At 30.1% G+C, this 18255-nt stretch overlaps 2 protein-coding genes across 7 annotated transcripts in view; one reads left to right on the top strand and one right to left on the bottom strand.

Annotated features, from left to right (window-relative positions):
- LOC148236347 (fibroblast growth factor receptor homolog 2-like) overlaps positions 1-6850 on the bottom strand; it is an 86714-nt gene extending 79864 nt beyond the window's left edge. For 2 of the 6 annotated variants that reach the window (XM_088183023.1, XM_088183024.1), the window contains exon 1: positions 6711-6827. The gene's annotated coding sequence lies outside the window, so the exon portion shown is untranslated. Of the gene's footprint in view, positions 1-6710 lie in introns of all 6 variants that reach the window. The other 4 variants (XM_088183028.1, XM_088183030.1, XM_088183026.1 and 1 more) reach the window with 4 other exon arrangements.
- Positions 6851-12121: 5271 nt separating this feature from the next.
- Positions 12122-17369, top strand: Cortactin (cortactin). Its single transcript, XM_088183725.1, has 10 exons — positions 12122-12246; positions 12562-12719; positions 12785-12874; positions 14902-15055; positions 15122-15287; positions 15358-15743; positions 15807-15962; positions 16017-16193; positions 16313-16468; positions 16538-17369. The coding sequence occupies exons 2-10, from the start codon at positions 12562-12564 to the stop codon at positions 16616-16618; spliced, it is 1524 nt and encodes a 507-aa protein (XP_088039851.1). The 5' UTR covers positions 12122-12246; the 3' UTR covers positions 16619-17369.
- The last annotated feature ends 886 nt before the right edge of the window (positions 17370-18255 follow it).

Genomic DNA, 18255 nt, shown 5'->3' on the forward strand with positions numbered 1-18255 from the left:
TATTTATTTTACAACATCAATAATGAAATTTTATAAAATATTGAATATTACAATAAACAATATTTTATGAAATTTCAGTTTTTGCTACTGCAGTTAAGTATAGAGTTTATGTCTGAATTTCTTACTTATGTATTCAAAATTAGAGTTGTAAAAGAGAATAAATACCACAATTCGTTATGGCGGTGTGGCTCATAATACATTCTTAGAGCAACCAGAGTATATATGCAATTTTTGACTGGAAATAAAAATGATTACAATATTTAAAAAGTTTTGAGATATATAATATTAACAAATATTTGAATTAAATAACAAATATTTAACAAGAGATTTGAATTTAATAACAAATACATATTTTTTTATGAAATAATTTGATATTTGTACAAAATACAAGTTTTAACTTAAAATTCCAGCGAATAGATAAAATTGAATTTACAAAAAAAAAAAAAAATATTGACAGTTATTTATTTAATGTATAGAATACTATAGAATAAATATAATTTTTTTTTATTAAGAAAAATAAAATATTTTTATTGTAAATTTAAGCGCAAAATATAGTTTTAAATTTTGTATTTATCAATACAGATAAAGAAGCGTATATATTTTTCAGTTGTCCTAATTGTCAAAATAATAATATTCTAAAATGTACGAAGCACGATGACCGACATTTATCTGACTTTTTATATTTTTCACGTGAATCTTTGTTTTCTTAAAACACCAAATAAGATAATAAAGCGTGAGATTATAAGCGCGAGATTGTAAGCTTGTTAATTAAAGACATATTTTTCTATAATATTCAATTCTTAACATTTAACATCAATTCCTTAACTCTTTGCGGAGTATCGCCGTACATGTACGGCGGTCGATTTTTCACTGTTTTGAGGTATCCCAGATAATATTATATTTATATAGTATGTAAATTGTACATGATTTTTATAGAAAATAATACCATTGAATTAATTTAAAAAAATCTAAAAAGGCCGAATAAATATGCTAAATAAATTAACAAATTTTAATAATAGAAAAGTGTTAAAATATATTATTAAAATATACTAATACAAAAAAGTAGTAATATAAATAAAATATTGAGAGTTATTCTGTAATTTACTATAAATTCAATATAAAATAGTAATAAATAAATAACAACAGAAATAATTATGAAAAAATATATAAAATTAGCTTCAAGAATCTCAATTAGGTCCTATGTTATTTTTTTCTTTATAAATTATTATGGTCTATCTTTTTGGTGAAATTCATTATCATTTGAACTACCAATTCTAACTAGCACCAAGCGGGTCTATGAAAATAGACAAAGGTGACCATTAGAGTAGCAACTGCTCTTACTTCGAGCATCCGATCTGGCTCAGCCAATCAGTCACACCGAATCTCCATGAGCACAAATAGATCCTTGATACAACGAAAACATATATTTTTATATATTATACCCATAAAATATTTTTTACTTAAAATAAAAATATGTATATGTATCGTTGTGAAAAGTATAAGTAAATAAATAAATACATATTACACATAATCGAAGAATATTTTTAGATTATCCTACTAAAGCATTTCTACTACCCTCTTTCTAAGTACAGCAATCGGTCATACCACAGCTGAAATATGGTAACCCTAGTCGTACAGTGCACGTGTACAAAGACGATGATTCATCGAAATTGTTACGTGCCACGAAAATAGGATTCCGTTTGACTCCAAACAATCCCAATTGCCAATTTTAGACCAACAAGTAGGAAGAACGTTCTCTCGGCTAATAAATTCGGCACTCGACCATACGTGCGCGGAATTATACACCTCTCGAATTTATAGGCCACGGTGTATCGTCAATCAAAACTGAGGCGATGGAATAATTGGCAGTTAACGTGCAGTACGTGCGAAAATGTTGATAACAATTGAAAAGTTTCTAAATAGAGACGAAGCATGAAGATCTTTGTTAGCGTCTATGAGTTATTTATTTTAACTGTGATTCTTGGAACTTGATTAATTCTGTCTGCGTAAGCAGAGTCAAGAATGAGTCTGGACTTCTTTCTAAGAACTGTGTTTACTACCTGTTATGTCAACAGTGAAACGATTTAATCAACTCGTTTTGATTTTGATGATCTACTGTACAAATTTGGAAGGGCAAACTTATTTTATAATACTACCTTATAGACCATATACTATTTTGGCTTAAATTATTTTTGTATTCTTTTAAATGCGCCATTTATATGCAAAGCAGTACTACTTTCTATTTAATATTTGATGATTTATACGATTACACAACAGTTTTAATTATTACACTTACCTATAATATGGTAATGCTTTTTAAAAAAGCAGGTGATAATAATAACTTATTTATAAAATATGGCCATCTGTATGCAAATTTGCAACAATTTAAAAAAAATATTATACAGTTATGGATAAACTATACTCGTACAAAAAAATGCATACTTACAAATATTAATTGACTATACATAGTATTGCCTTAAATTATCATTTTATGTTAAGTATTGTTTAAACAAAATTGTATAAACACAAAATAAAAAATTACATGCTTTTTCTAAGAGAATTGTAAAAACATTTTAAATAGATCTTAAATACGTCAACGTAATTATTATTATACATGAATCAATCTATTGATTTAAAACATATTTGGGTATTAATCTACTGATCTCTCCTCCAAAATATTTTATTAGAATCACTTCATAATTTAATTTTATATTAATATAAATTTAATACTTTAGTGATCAGTCGTATTAGCTATACACCTATAGCTTCAGTGAAAATGAATAACCTTATCTCTGATAAGCTATCAATATATTTCAAAAGGATTATTTCGAATGCTAATGTATGTAAGTATTAGGCATTTAATTGAGGATTATTGCATCAGAAGCTTTTATATAATGAGATTTTTCAAAAAATCTTATAAGTTTGTACTATTATTATATATTTTAAATTGTGCAATTTATGAAAAATCATTTTAACTGATTTCTTTGGGTATGTTTCAAATTAAATAATTTACTGAATGCAGTTAAAAAATCTAGCTTTTTATATGTTAAAAAAGTTGTTTTTTGGACAAGAGACAAAATCATTTTCTTGTCAAAAAAAGTCAGTTTATATTAGTATTTACACAATAATGTAAAGTGGCAATCATATTAATGAAAGCTATTTTTTTAGATATTGATCTGAATATTGGAATAGTAAATAACTTCGTCGGTATTTTTAACTATTCCTTATTCAAAAATTTGTAATGTATTTCATATTTTCAATTAAATATACATAATGTTTTTTCATTTTTCTTTACAGACCAAATGTGTTCTTTTTTATTTTAAGAAGTATATGTTCTTATCTTTGCTATTTATAATAGCAATAACCATAATAATTAATAGCTGATAAATAAATTAATAAGAAAAAATCTTTTTTATTGCCGAAATTCCAGAAAATACCTATATTTCAGGTTCATATTGTACGGCTGTGTTTTTTTATGAATGGCTGGAATTTGTTATTACGTGTATTTTAAATTAAAACAAATATTGTTTTTATTACAAATTACAAACTATACAGCTGCCAGTAAAATACAGTAAATAATAGTCTATTGATAAAGAGTGAAGTTTTCAATTTAAAAACTTTAAATGCTATAACTTTCTTACTTTACTGGTTGACAAATAAAATACACACATACATTATTATGTTCACTAAAATCTCTCGGAAGTTGTCCGAGGTTACCGAGAACGAGAGGTAAAGTGGGGGTGATTCAGTCAACTTCGAGCGCTTCCGAACATTGTCGGCAATATTTTCCGAGTCGAAGGGACCGAAGTCGGAGCTGCTCTTTCGAGCGCGAGCGGTGAGATACTTCCCTTTTCGCTCTCTCGCGTGTTAAGTGATGAGAGTGAGAGAGATAATGATATGGTTTTTCGCAAACTGAGATAGAACGAGTAACTCGGTTCAATTTAAGTATGCGCGTAGGCGTCCTATGGTCAACACGCATGACGAGCGCTGCATCGTGGTCACGTGGTCAAGTTATAATACCACATGCTTATCAGGGACTTCAACAGACTCTTACTGACATCTTTGAATATTTTAGGACACCAAAAGGGATTAATTATATTTTTGATAGTATATTCTTCTGACAGATATCGTTATTATATTTGTTTTCATATACAATTAAATTATTAATAAATAATTAGTGGTACTTGATTTTGTTAAAAAAAATGGTTTCGAATATCCTTATGTATTTTCCTAGATCGGTTTATATAAATGTCACACCATAACGAATTCTTATTTAGAATCGATGGCGACAAATTCTAGGATAGTCACAATTGTGGTGTTCGTATTCTGAAGTATAATTTTTATGCCTTATGGCATTTTGCAAAAGCCGACAAAGATTTTGCATAAATTGAATATTTACGACCGAAAAGTTTTCATTGATATTGTATTGGTGAGTGCCCACACAAACTTTTATAATTATCAGTAGCGTAATTTTAATAAAATGACAATTTAAAAATTGCGATTATTTGGCACATTTTTCGATCGCGCGCAAATATGCCAGCTGTACGTGACAGAAGCCGCCGTCCGGACGGCATATATTTGCGGCAGTGTGGTCGCTTACTCAAAGTCTTTCGGTTCGGACAACTTCCAGAGAGTGTAGGCAGGCATTAGTATTAATAACTAATCATCAATAGGCTCAACAAATTCGATAACTGTATCAGCGATAAGCTTATTAATTTGAGTTTCATTAAAACTATACAGTTGATAAATAAACGTCTACACATTTTAGAGACTTAGAATTTATTTATATTTACTTAAATAAATATTAAAAAAATATTTCCAATTAAATTCTCATATTAAGTAACATACATTGAAAGGAATATCTTCAAAATCGATATATCGTATAGATTATATATTCTAGCTAAATTTTCATTTAGTGTTTTTCTTTCGATTCATTTCGACCCGTGCAGGAATTCCGTACAATTTAGTTACAACTATAACTACACATTAAAACTACTCGATCACTTTTGTATTCATCGTTGGAACACGTATCATTTTTTATGTGTTGGAACGTTAAAAATTACCTTTTGAATACGAATTCGATCAGAGTAACCCACTTTTAGTTTGAGAACTCAGTATTTATTAAAATTTATTTAGAATTTCTGAACAGTTGCGTAAGAAAGTACGCTTAATTTTTCAACGTGTGTTTATATGATATTTATTTTACGGTACAATGTTAAATTGTGTCAATACTGTCATTTTCTGAAGAATCATTCCTTAATCTTAATAAATATTTTATATTGTTCAAAAATTTAAATGTGTTACATAGTAATCATTTTTATCTGCATTTTGCTCAAAAAACTATATATTATATTTTTTTCAATAGCAAAGAACACTTTATACAACAATTTTTAAATGATACTTAGCCACACATAGCCTTGTCTGTGTCTCATAGAATCTAATTATCTCAGAAGATCTGGTTGAACTCTGTATTTCAGACTTCGTAGCTGGACGTGAAAAGGGAAGCGGCTGCTTCTTCAGTGTTCTCGGGAATCGGGAATAAACATATTGACTCATTGGATTTAATTCAAGTTGCTAGCTACATTTAACTACATTAAAATTCAACAATCCTGATCTAACAAAAATATTTTAATAATAAAAATATTTTTTGTACGGAATAATCATTGTCCGCAAAAATCCTGTCCGGAAGAAACAGTGTCTGGAAATTTCCTGTCCGGAAAAATCACCGAATAGTAGAGAGCATACCAGAGGTAGCAAGTAAAATTTCTTTGAGATGATTTTTTTCAAATATTCGCTACGATCTAAACCGATATAACGCGCAAAACTGTCACCGATTTAAAAAGGTGAAAGGTACAAAACAATGGAATTGTTTGAACTACTTATTCTAATGAGCATTGTGAGAAAGGGCCGAATTGGTCACTTAACCCGGTTATCGAACCTCCCATGTTTTCTAAAACGATGAGCCGAAATCGGTTCTGCCAAATACTATTTTTCTTACACTTTTTTGATAACGCCACCATACCAGGAATCGATTTATGATGAAGAATATTTATTATTATTATTTATAATATATATTTTAGTTAAGGTAGAGAAAATTTAAATGTTTTCTTATCAATATTTTTTAAGCAGTCGGACTACTTTTAATTAAATGCAATCGATGTTTCAGAGTGTAGTAATTTATTTTATTTTAGATAATATTTTATACTGTAAATAAATATAGATAAACAATAGTCTTTGTTGTTATATATATTATAATATGCTTATAATTAATTAATTATTTTTTTAATGTCTGTTTTACAAGTGTTGATTTAAATAACACATTTATGCACAAGACTGATAATGAACACCTCTCTAAGTTACAGATCTATTCAATGTATAGACTCTGCGTTGCTAAAGTCACCTTAAATTTAAAATCATAACAAAAACCGGTTGTCAAGCAATAAGAATTGGAAACCCTTCGTGCCCTTTATGCAACGAGGGTCAGGGTGTGCTATTCCCGTCCTTTATAGCTTTTCCAAGAATGGTTCTCGCGAGAAATTTGACGCGTAGGTCAGTGAAGTGTGACAAAAAAACGTCACGACAACAACACGGACGATTGACAAGCGAAAGAATCTGCTGTTCTGGAGTGTTACTTCGTCTAAATATAGATAAGATGAGTCAAGTGCGCCGATGCGAATGGGGAATGTCACTATTATTCAGTGGGTACTCACTCACAATAGCTGAATCTGACGCTTCTATGAGGTCACAAATCCATGGGTTCACTGTTAAACCGTTTTGCGATAGGGACAGTCCAATTTTAGCACGTCTCGCTCTACGGGAGCTTTGGCGTCCAACTGCTTGCAGACGGGACGCTTTCCCCTTCTCTTGGCTTACGCTTGGATTAAAAACAGAAAAAGCTCAAATCGGAAATAGCTCATGTTTGGTTTGCAAAACTTTGTGGTTTGCGCGGTCGCTGGACGCAAGAGCGCGCTGAAGACTTTTCAGTGATAAATATATCGAACGTATATCCGTATCGTGTGCTTTAGAGCTAATAGTAGGGACTTAAACTCAAACTTGTCATCTGTTTCTCAATTATTAATTATGATAAAATTGATAGCTCTCGAACTGACTGTGTTAACGCAAATAGAGTATAAGTGGTACATATTAAATATAAAAATATTTAATAATGAGCTACTTTAGATCATGAATATCATACATGTGATTCAGTAATGTAGCGTTCTGGCTTATATATAATGGGAATCAGTAGTTCAACAGCAACCTCGATATTTTGACTAATGCAAATAATTTGGGGCGGAATCAGAATATTTTTTGTCTGAAACATATCTTATTAGAATTTTTAGCGTTTGTGGTAGCTTAACAGTAGATTTGATATTGTATAAATCTGACAGCCTATGCTTGGTATCTATTTAGTGAAAATAACCGGAACCTTATATTGTTTAAAAACAGTCTTTCTTCGGCATTATTGATACTGTTAATATAAATTGGCGCGATTATGCATAACTTCTTCGATTATGATTCTTAGTAAATTTAAGGGACACAAATTTATTATTTATGAAATATCGCCCTTGTAACAACCTGACATTAAATTATTGTTGTATTATTTAAGCTATATTAATTTTACATTTATTGTGTATTGTCCATTGGGTTAAGTTTGTGTTATACATATATTTATTTATAATTGTAATATGATAGTTTTCGCACATTGACGTGAAAACGTGAATTATGATATAAAACAATTTGGAATAAATTTCTTATCAAATACACAAAATCAATTGTAATATGTAATAAAGATAGAACAGTCGAGCGATTAATGGATTAACTAGAAATGTGATAACAAATTTGATTGTTTTTGATGTTAGTCATATTTAGGGCAAGCAAAAAATCATATTTCGGCGATATCTATATTTATGAATTTTATGAGTATTATTATATTAACCGCTGTATAAACAAATATGTAGAAGAACAATAGTCTCTAGCACGTATTGTTTGTCACGCATCCTTTCCAAACAAAGAGAAGTTTTTTTCTTGATTAATTTGATGAAGTAAAAATGAAAACCATGCATCTCATATATCCCAAAACAATGCTATAAATAAATTATTATCTATCATAAAGATTCAATTAAAGTGATTTTAATTACAATATAAAAGTTGAATTTTGTAGAATGTTTTCATTATTAAAACCGACGAAAATAATGAAGATAATAATATTTATAACAAAAATCTTGTACAGTGTAACTGATCATACTGCAAAAATATAAATATTGATTAAATCTCATTTTATTTATGTTTACTTTTTGATGTATTAAATATAACTGGTAAAATATTTTACGATCATTAATTATTATTAAAGTATTTTTTTTATAAACAAGGTTAATTTATGATATGAAATATACATTTTTTGTGCTTGCAACGAGTACGGGTTATTATTTCAGTTGCCACTTATGCTTACACCATTTTAATATTTTTTACTTTGTTATGAGAACATATATTATTAAATGTTGAAATTTTGCATTTAATAAATAAATATATCATACACACGTCTCAAATCTTGAATCCTCAAAACTCTCGTCAAGTTTGTATATAGAATAATATATAAATTTTGGCTGTATCTATACAAATTTAATATGGTTTAAGACTAGCCCTCCCTGTATTTCCAGATCCAATCTTGTCATCGTTCCGCCGAAGGAAACAGCCTAAAAAATGACTCGAACATTTTTGTCACCGCGATATATCGGCTGAGTGTCATTGCGACTATTTTATCAGTAGGCCGTCAACCGCCACATAAATTCAGTGGCAAGAATCTTGTAATTTCTTAACAGCCCATTATACGGAGAAAGAAAGCAAACAGTCTTCCGTTCTTCCACGGGGACATTTTTATCTGGTGTCTTTCCGCTCGCTCCACTATTTATAAAGCGACGACGAAATATATCCAAGTAATATAAAATACATATTAAAAACAACCAAACCAAAGTCAGTCAGGAACTTCCGCGTTTCGGTAGGTATATTAATCTGTTCGAATCGTGCCGAGATTAAATCTGTCGCAGAGATGAGAGGAACGCAGGATGTTGGAGTGAAATTAGATTTTTAGACTGTGTCAAGTATTACGATCGGTATGGCGTTTATGATTTTTTTCGATGGAGAAATTTTTAGGATGATGTGACGTTTCCTTCACACCTGTGAAGAGCGTCAAATCTTATGCAGTTGTATAATTGAGTAGACATGGTAATTAATTTTGGAACATATCCGGAAGTCGGACTGAAACTGAGCATGAACGATGAATGCATATTTTCGTATTGAAAGTGTTTAAAATAAATTTTAGTGTAATTATGATTCCAAACAAGAACACATAAGCTGAAATTTGTATGAAAAATGAGGGTCATGTTTACCCATTTAAATTAACTAGTAAGTAAAACTAGCAAGTCAATAAATGTTAAATGCATTTTTATCTACAAGATTATTTTTTATGTCATTTCATTTTGTTCATATTCAGTATTTTTTTCCAGTCAGTATTTTATTATTAATTTTGCTTTAAAGTAATCTATTGAATTAAATATGGAAATTAGACCACCCAATGAAAAAATTAAATTAGCAAGTCTAAAAATATTTAAAATGCCTTAAGAAAAATTTACAGGGCTGAGAATTCAAAGATTGAACAAAACAATTCATATTTTTTAACCTTTTAAATAGGCGGTGTGGGAAAAGAGGTGCATAGTTTTTTAAGCGCTGGAAAACATATATTGAATTTTATGGATATTACGTAAGGTAAATCTGTCTTTTTGTACCTGTTTAGCTTTAATAAAAAGCTATATCAAAACCGAATGAGTGAAGCCAAGTCTTATTTCATAAATAATTCAACAACAGTAACAGCTGAGCATGGGTAAGAAAATAATAATAAATCAAAGCTTACAATCCATAAATCTATGGAAAAACATCAACTAGATAGAGAATACAATTGTTTATATGGTGATCACTGAGCGTTAATAATATAACATACCATCATTTAAAAAGTTTAATTAAAAACATATCTAATCTTTATTCCTTCACAATTTTATTTGCTACTAAAATTCTGTATTCCAAGAAGACAACTTCCGCTCTCCAGAATACGGATAGTCCATCCGATATTCTGCACGCGTGTCAGCTTGTCGCAAGGAAATGTAATCCTTTTATATGTATTTTAGATTCTAATTCGTCCATTCATAAACTCGTTAGTTAAACGCTACTAACAGTATGTGGAATACTTTAAAAAAATAACTCGGTACTTTAAAAACTATTATAGATTATATAATGGAGGGTGCCCACAAAAGATCTGATAATAACAGTAATTTATTACGGTGACATTTCACGTCAGAGTCAACAGTGCATTTGTGGAATGCCATTTGAAGGGGAATAAAATGAAATATTATTTTTATATTGTTTGAGAATCAGAGGTATGCTATGCAACATAATTGAACACGATTATAATTTCAAGCGAAAAAGTTGACAAATCAATCGAGTATATGAAAAATATTTTCTAGTGCTAAAAACTAATAAAAAAATATATATAATAGTCAGTGGCGTAGCTAGGGTATGTGCCGCCCAGGGCGATCCTTAAAATTGCCACCCCTCCCTTTTTTTCGCAAGATCATAAAATCAGCATTTCTTAAAATAATAAATTGGCTATTATTAAGCTCTTGTTGTTCGTGGATGTATATATGTTTTAGTGCATTCAGGGTTAAGAACCATCATCCATCGCGAATATGCCGCCCCCAAACAAGTGGCGCCTGGGGCGGCCCGTCCCCTCCGCCCCACCATAGCTACGCCACTGATAATAGTATAAAGACATGGAAAGTATTTAAACCGATGGGGAGTCATTCAGGGACGTCATTTCAGCTTTTTCCAGTGGTCATTATGATTCATAGTATTTCGTTAAATGACTTATATTTTTCGGGCCAAATTCTAGGGGGCCTCTGCTTAGTTCATCTCAAATGCAGTGGAAACGCTCGGTTATCTATTGTTTATATTAAGATTTTTTATAGCAATATTATCTAAACCGAATTTTGACCAAAAGAAAACCGCAAAAAACAACTATCCTTTCTCAGAAGTCAAAAATTCACGTCAAATATTCCTCTACCTGCTCCCTCTCTCCCATAAGCCGTTCCTGGAGTCATCTAATATAAACGCAATAGACAGAATAGTTGCAGTTTTGTGTGTATATTAATAAAAAATATGTCTTCAAGACAAGATTAAAAATTAATTATAGCATTAAATTTTGGGCCAAATATTAACACTGACATTTCGGTTGCAAGTGGTGAAGAAAATTTTTCTAAATTAAAAATCATCAAAAACTATTTAAGATCCACAATGACTTGAGGTAGACTAAGTTGATTAGCAATGATAACTATCGTACGCGAGTTTCACGAATAAGGTCTTATTCTACATAATACAGTACTCAACTCATCGGAAAAAAGCAATATATGGTAATTAGAGACATCTATTTATGATAACTGTAAATTGTTTTATATAAAGTACAATTAAATGACCAATGTAGCCCATACAAATAAAAAGCGATTTTATTTACCCCATCTATTAACTAATGAAAAGTATTTTAAAATAAATATTTTCGGTTATGACAGGAAAGGAAAAAACCTCGAAGCATTGTTTATTTATATATTTTATTAATTTATTTAGCTTAATTGCTAATTTTTGCATTATTTCAGTGTAACTGTAGTTATGTCTATGAAAAAATAATCAAAATTTAATTTTAATTACATATATTTTTTATATAAATTATTTTATTTATAAAGATTATAAAAATAAGATAATAATTAAAATATTATTTATTAAATTATTTAGATTACTTTATTTTCATAAAGTATTTTTAACTAAACTAAAAAATATTATTTATTTAAATATACTGATTTTATATTATAAATACGCATAAATATTTAATTTTATTATAGTACATGATTCAAACATAACATGTTATGGCCAAAGTTAAAAAACAAATATAAATAATAATTATCACATTTTTTATTTATTCAGTAATTGAAATAAATAAAGGTAAATATTCAGTAATAAATGTAATAATTTAATTATTTTCAAACGCAATAAACATTTTTGTAATCTAATTTACGTATATGATCAAAACGAAACACGTTAAGGCCAAAAATGCCATATGACGTAGCGCTGTCAAACGTCGCACTTCGGTGACTAAGTTTAGCGCCGGCCGTCGTCTTTTTCTTCACAAGTACACCAATAAACTACAAAGTAAGCATTTTACATTAAAAACGTACTTAAAATGGAACCATTTCCGTTAACGACTTGCGCAACAATTGGGCGTTAGCTCAATGATCCGTTTCTAATCTCAAAAGCTTAGATAAAGGTTATGATTCGCGTTATTTGCACGAAACAGTTAATCACACCGCTCTTATTACTCTCGCTGTACTAATACACGTGTTTTTAATAAAATAATTGGTTCAATAACGTTAATTGTGTAAGTGTGTATATGTGAACGGATGTTGTAGATTTCAAGTGCGATAAATTAACATTTCTACATTTGTGGTTTATTTTGGTTTTTATTAGATGTGGAAGGCTACTGCTGGAGTAAATGTGCCGGTAGCTGCGGCGAACGACGATGATTGGGATACTGATCCAGATTTTATCAACGACGTGACCGAAGAAGAACAAAGATGGGGATCAAAGACCGTAGATGGATCTGGAAGATCAGTAGCCGCTATTGAGTATGCATTTTATATATATTTATTAAGTATATTTATATGAATTGATTAATTTATTATTATTTTAGTATGGGCAAGTTCCGCGAAGAAGTCGTGGAGAATGAGGAGCGCTCGAGACTGAAGCAAATGGAAGACGATGGGCCACAAGCTGCATATGGGTAAATTATGATAAACTTTATCTACGGGTCACCGAAAATTCTGTTTTTTTATGATTTGTGCATTATCTGCGGGGAACAGATTTACTCTGTATTTAAAATTAAAATTTAATCAGAGACATCTGTTGAAAAACATAACAATAAATATTTAATAGAGAATTTAAATGTCATATTTTTTTATATATAATCTGCTCGCTAACTTTATATATATATATGGTTGCATTGATTCGGGGATTATTGTGCAAACGAAAATTGTGCACATCGAAAATTTCAAACAGTATAAATATACCCTTTTTTAACCTCTGATGTTTAACGACGAGTTCTATAGTATCCAGGACCGTTGTGAACTTTTGCGAGTCCTGAAAAAATTACATTAACATAATTTTATAACAGTAAAATTTATTTGTATTACATTTTATAATCATATACTTTATATGCATTACTTTTTCACATGCATACATTATCACATAAACAAATATTTCTGTATAATGACTTACTAATTAATATAAGTAAAACATTTTATGATGGCTATCTTGAGGAAAACCACTTTAAAAAAATTGAGAGTATAGATGAGTAAATTTTTTTTAATAATGAGAAAATCATTGAATAAAATAATCCAGTAATGGAAGTTGAATGGTTTTCAAAATAAATGCTTCAATGAATTAAATTACAAGGTGCTAATAAATAATAATTGTCATTAAAAGTAAATATATATGTATCAGTGGCGTGCCGTCCGTACATTGGTAGATTCAAAACATCAACCGCATGTACGGTTGATGGCGAGCGACTCAGCCGTTACATGTGCTCGTGTTTATAGTCAATCAACCGTGCATGCGGGTTGACGTCTCACCGTGCAACCACTATGCCGGAAAGGGTTAAAAGTAGAAACATTTACCCACAGCGGTCCACAAGCATTTTGAAAAGTTGTATCTAGTATATTTATTATTACATAATTGATTTGATAAGCTTTGATAGGAGATGATGGAATTTAAAAGGATATTACATATGTTTATATACACATGATAGAGAGCTTAATGGAAAATTTATTAGAATGACAATGAAATAGAAAATATAAGAAAAGTTAATATTACACGAAAAATTTTGATGCATCTAGAATCCGCCGCATAGAACATAATTAAATGAATGTATAGTAGGATATATTGACTGGGATTTATATATGAAATTCAACTTTCTCAAGTTCCCACCCCACGTTTTTTACGAATTGCTAATATTTTTTTTTTAATTTTTAATCAATCCTAAAAAGGGATTGAAAATTAAAAAAAGTCGACGAAATCTCGTTTTTGATTTTACAATTTTTTTTGCTTAAAAATCTTTAATAGTAAAATCCTGTAAATATTTTCACTATTCTATTCTATAGACTCAATAGTAACGAACTTTTGCGCTGGGAATCAAATTTTGTGATTTAAGTGGTTAAAAAGCAAGTAATATTTATAAATCATATCAAAATATTATTCAATTAATTCGATAAAAGTATCCAAAATGTCGTCAATTGACTTGACATTGAAATCATAAAAACTGATTTAAATTTAGTGTAAAATGCACTAAAATGAGTAATTTTAATTTCAGTAATGAAATATTTAAGTTTTTAATTTTCAGTATTAAATGATATATTTTCTGCTTTACGAGAGGCATTTAAAATAATAAAAAAATCTAATGTAAATATACAACAAATACGATATTGCGCACCAGTACTAAGCTCGCTAAATGCAATTCAAGTAGTAGGATTTTTTCCTTGAATAGAGATCAAAGCATCTTATTTGTACCCATATGGAGATCGTTAAATGACACATTTTCTATGTGAGAAAGTCTTAAATTATATAATAAATTTATTAACACTTAGCTTTTATAATCCAACGATAACTAAGATGCATTTAAATTTCTTTGTAAATATTTTATTTTTTTATTCAGGTCTCGTTTTAAAAATATTGTCAATTGTATTTTTGATTTTTTTTTTGCTTTGATAAAACACTTAAATATTAGTATTTACAAGACAGTTGATTTATTTGCAGATATGGTGGTAAATTCGGAGTTCAAAAAGATCGTATGGATCAATCAGCGATGGGACATGATTATATTGGCAAAGTAGCAAAGCATACTTCGCAGACTGATCATAGTGCTGGATTTGGTGGTAAATATGGCGTTCAAACTGATCGCGTCGATAAGGTATTTATAACATTATATGGAGAGTTTGAAATAGATCGAAAGAATTAAAATTATTGTTATTAATAGAGTGCGGTTAGCTGGGATCATAAAGAGAAGGTAGAGAAGCACGCTTCGCAAAAGGATTACAGTACCGGATTCGGCGGAAAGTTTGGAATACAATCTGACAGAGTCGACAAATCTGCCGTTGGTTGGGATCACATTGAACAAGTGCAAAAGCATGAATCGCAAAAAGGTTTTTATTAACGCTAATAATATAATATATCGACTATGTTTCATATTGTTTCAATATCTGAATTTTATAGATTATGTCCATGGATTTGGCGGTAAATTTGGAGTTCAATCCGATAGACAAGACAAATCGGCAGTCGGATGGGATCATCATGAAGCGCCACAGAAGCACGAAAGTCAACTCGATCATAAAGTCGGCTTTGGAGGCAAATTTGGAGTCCAGACGGACAGAGTCGATAAATGCGCTGTCGGTTTTGACGATCCTTCAGAAAAGATTGGTACGAATTACACGAAACAGAAGCCGGACATCAGCGGGGCTAAACCATCTGCTTTAAAAGCTCGTTTTGAAAACATGGCTAAACAGAACGAAGAAGATATGCAGAAAAGAGTCAAAGAAGAGAGGGAGAGGAGATTGAAAGTCGAGAGAATCGAGCGGGAAGCCGATGTCAATAGACGAGATGTAAAAATAATCGCATAAATATATATATCTAAAATTGTATCTGAACTAATTTATTTTTTATAGAATATGGATGATGTTCAACCGAATATTCAAGTTAGTAAACAGCCTATTAATACAGGAAAGGAAGTACCTGTTTCTAGTGCTGTGAAGCAGTTCAGTAAAGCGCCTGAAATTAAAAAAGCGCCTGAGACTAGACATGCTCCGCCTTCCAAAATAAAGGTAAATGTTGATTAATTTCATAAATATGTATTAAATAACTCATTTCTTGTGTAGTTTGCAGATGATGTACAGGAAAAGACAGGCGCTCGTTTACCGCAATCGCCTATAACAGTTTTGGATACACCTGATATTATTCAGAACATTCAAAACGCCGATTCGGATTTCGAAAATCAGACTGAATCGTCTCCCGAGACAGAAGAGATCAAACAAATCATTCATAGTGAAGTCAAGGTATGTGAGATTTTAAAGAAAGCTCTTCGTCTTTCTTAAGGGATTCAAGTTTATTTTATTTTCTTCTTGAAATGTATTCAAAATTTAGTTGTTAACAGATGAATTATTTTATTTTATAGAACACTGTTACACCTACTGTTGTCGCTTCTCCTGTCGGATGGACAGATGATGAAGATACTGATGGATGTTCAGCGATCGCTCTTTACGATTATCAAGCTGCCGCTGATGATGAAATATCTTTTGATCCAGACGATGTCATTACACATATAGAAATGGTATGTATAATTAATATTTTAATCAGTACTGATTTCCTTTACAAATCTAATGTATGATTTCATTTACAGATAGACGAAGGTTGGTGGAGAGGACTTTGCAAAGACCAGTACGGTCTGTTCCCTGCAAATTATGTACAATTGCAGCAGTAGAATATTTGGGTAGTATAAAATATGATTTGATTATTGGAATTGATTTTCGTCGATTGAGTCTTCCTGGATAAATATTTTATTTTAATGTACGTTAATGCCACACATTAGATTGGGAAGGATTTAAAAATATTACAGTATTAATAGAGTGATGTGTTACGTATTATATAAATATAATCATTGCTCAATTATAATATAGTTATAATTGTGAATGGATTGAATCAATATTTTCTAACGTTTGATCTAATGAAAAGGTTACTATAGTATGTAATTTAAAGAATATATTTAATTTTTATTTTTTTAATCTATCCAACAATTTAATATAAACATCGAATCAAATTATTTTATTATGAACAAATTTATCAGTATTGTTTACAAAATTTTAAATATATGTTAATATTATAATAAGCAATATTTTACAAATATAATATTAATAACGTTATAATCAAATTAATCAACACGCTTTATTTGCAAATTGCACACGTATTATTTGCTTTTTGAACAATTTAAATTTCTATACGTTACTTTCCCGTATCTATCCTTTAGACTGACGTATTTTATATGCTATTGTATGTACTTAGTTTTAATGTTGAAGTTTCATCGCCGAACAAATTCGATGACTAGCTTCTTTTGTCGCATTTTTATTTTTTTATGATTTAGGTTATAGGTTCTAGTCGCATGAGACTATTCAATTTTTTGTACTTATGATTAAGTATGTACAACTTTATATTGAATATATAATACGTTAATAAAACGGTTTTGTACTGTAGATTGATAATATTCCCATTTTCTTCATATCTGAAAGCCGTGGTCTTTCTCCATCCTATCCCTTATAAACCTGATATTTCTTAAATCTTTCATGTTCTTTGACATTTCAAATGCGGTCGAGAAGAGTGCTATGCTACAGAACTAATGTCGTTTTGGTACTATTTGGTCCACTCATACATTTGCTGGAGCAACAGACATGCATCACCATACTGATTTTTCATCGCTAGATGAATTTCAATTGATTTCACCCTTCAGGGCGCTGCTCTACTTTGGTGCATGTTGCAATTGTATTATAAGTTACTGTTGCGCCTTTGTGTTGCAAGCTTGATTTGTACTGGCATCCATAAAGCATTCTTAAAACTAAGGTGTCTCTTAAACGTCTTAAAATAGTCTTATTATGCTGTTGTATAGTATAAAGAAATTGCACATTTTAATGATCCTGACAGAGCCTCGACGTTTATTTTATGAATCCCATTGGTTTGTAGTGTTTAGTCGTATCACTTTAAGTGCAAAAATCGCATTGCCTTCACAATTGTAATAAATAAATCCCGCCGAGAGCGAAACCGGGCCCTAGGAAAACGATGATTCCGGACCTAATGATAATGGCATTTTACATATATTTTACTACTTTCATATAATTTCTTGAATAAATAATAATAGGTACGAGTTAACCCTTTCTATGCTACAAATAAATATAAAATTTGCCACCGTTGCGACATATTTTCTGAAATCATATTTAGTTAGTAATATTAATGTAAATATGATAATTAGTCGTGTTTTCTTTACTGCTAAGTGTTGCCATATAGTGAATTTACAGTACAGGTCAAAAGCAATTAAATAGTGCTATCGCAGTGAAAACTCTCGATTATCAA

Source organism: Plectrocnemia conspersa, unplaced genomic scaffold (genome assembly GCF_051122295.1).
Source record: "Plectrocnemia conspersa isolate PC_06_02 unplaced genomic scaffold, ASM5112229v1 ptg000003l, whole genome shotgun sequence".
In the NCBI taxonomy this organism is placed as follows: Eukaryota; Metazoa; Arthropoda; class Insecta; order Trichoptera; family Polycentropodidae; genus Plectrocnemia; species Plectrocnemia conspersa.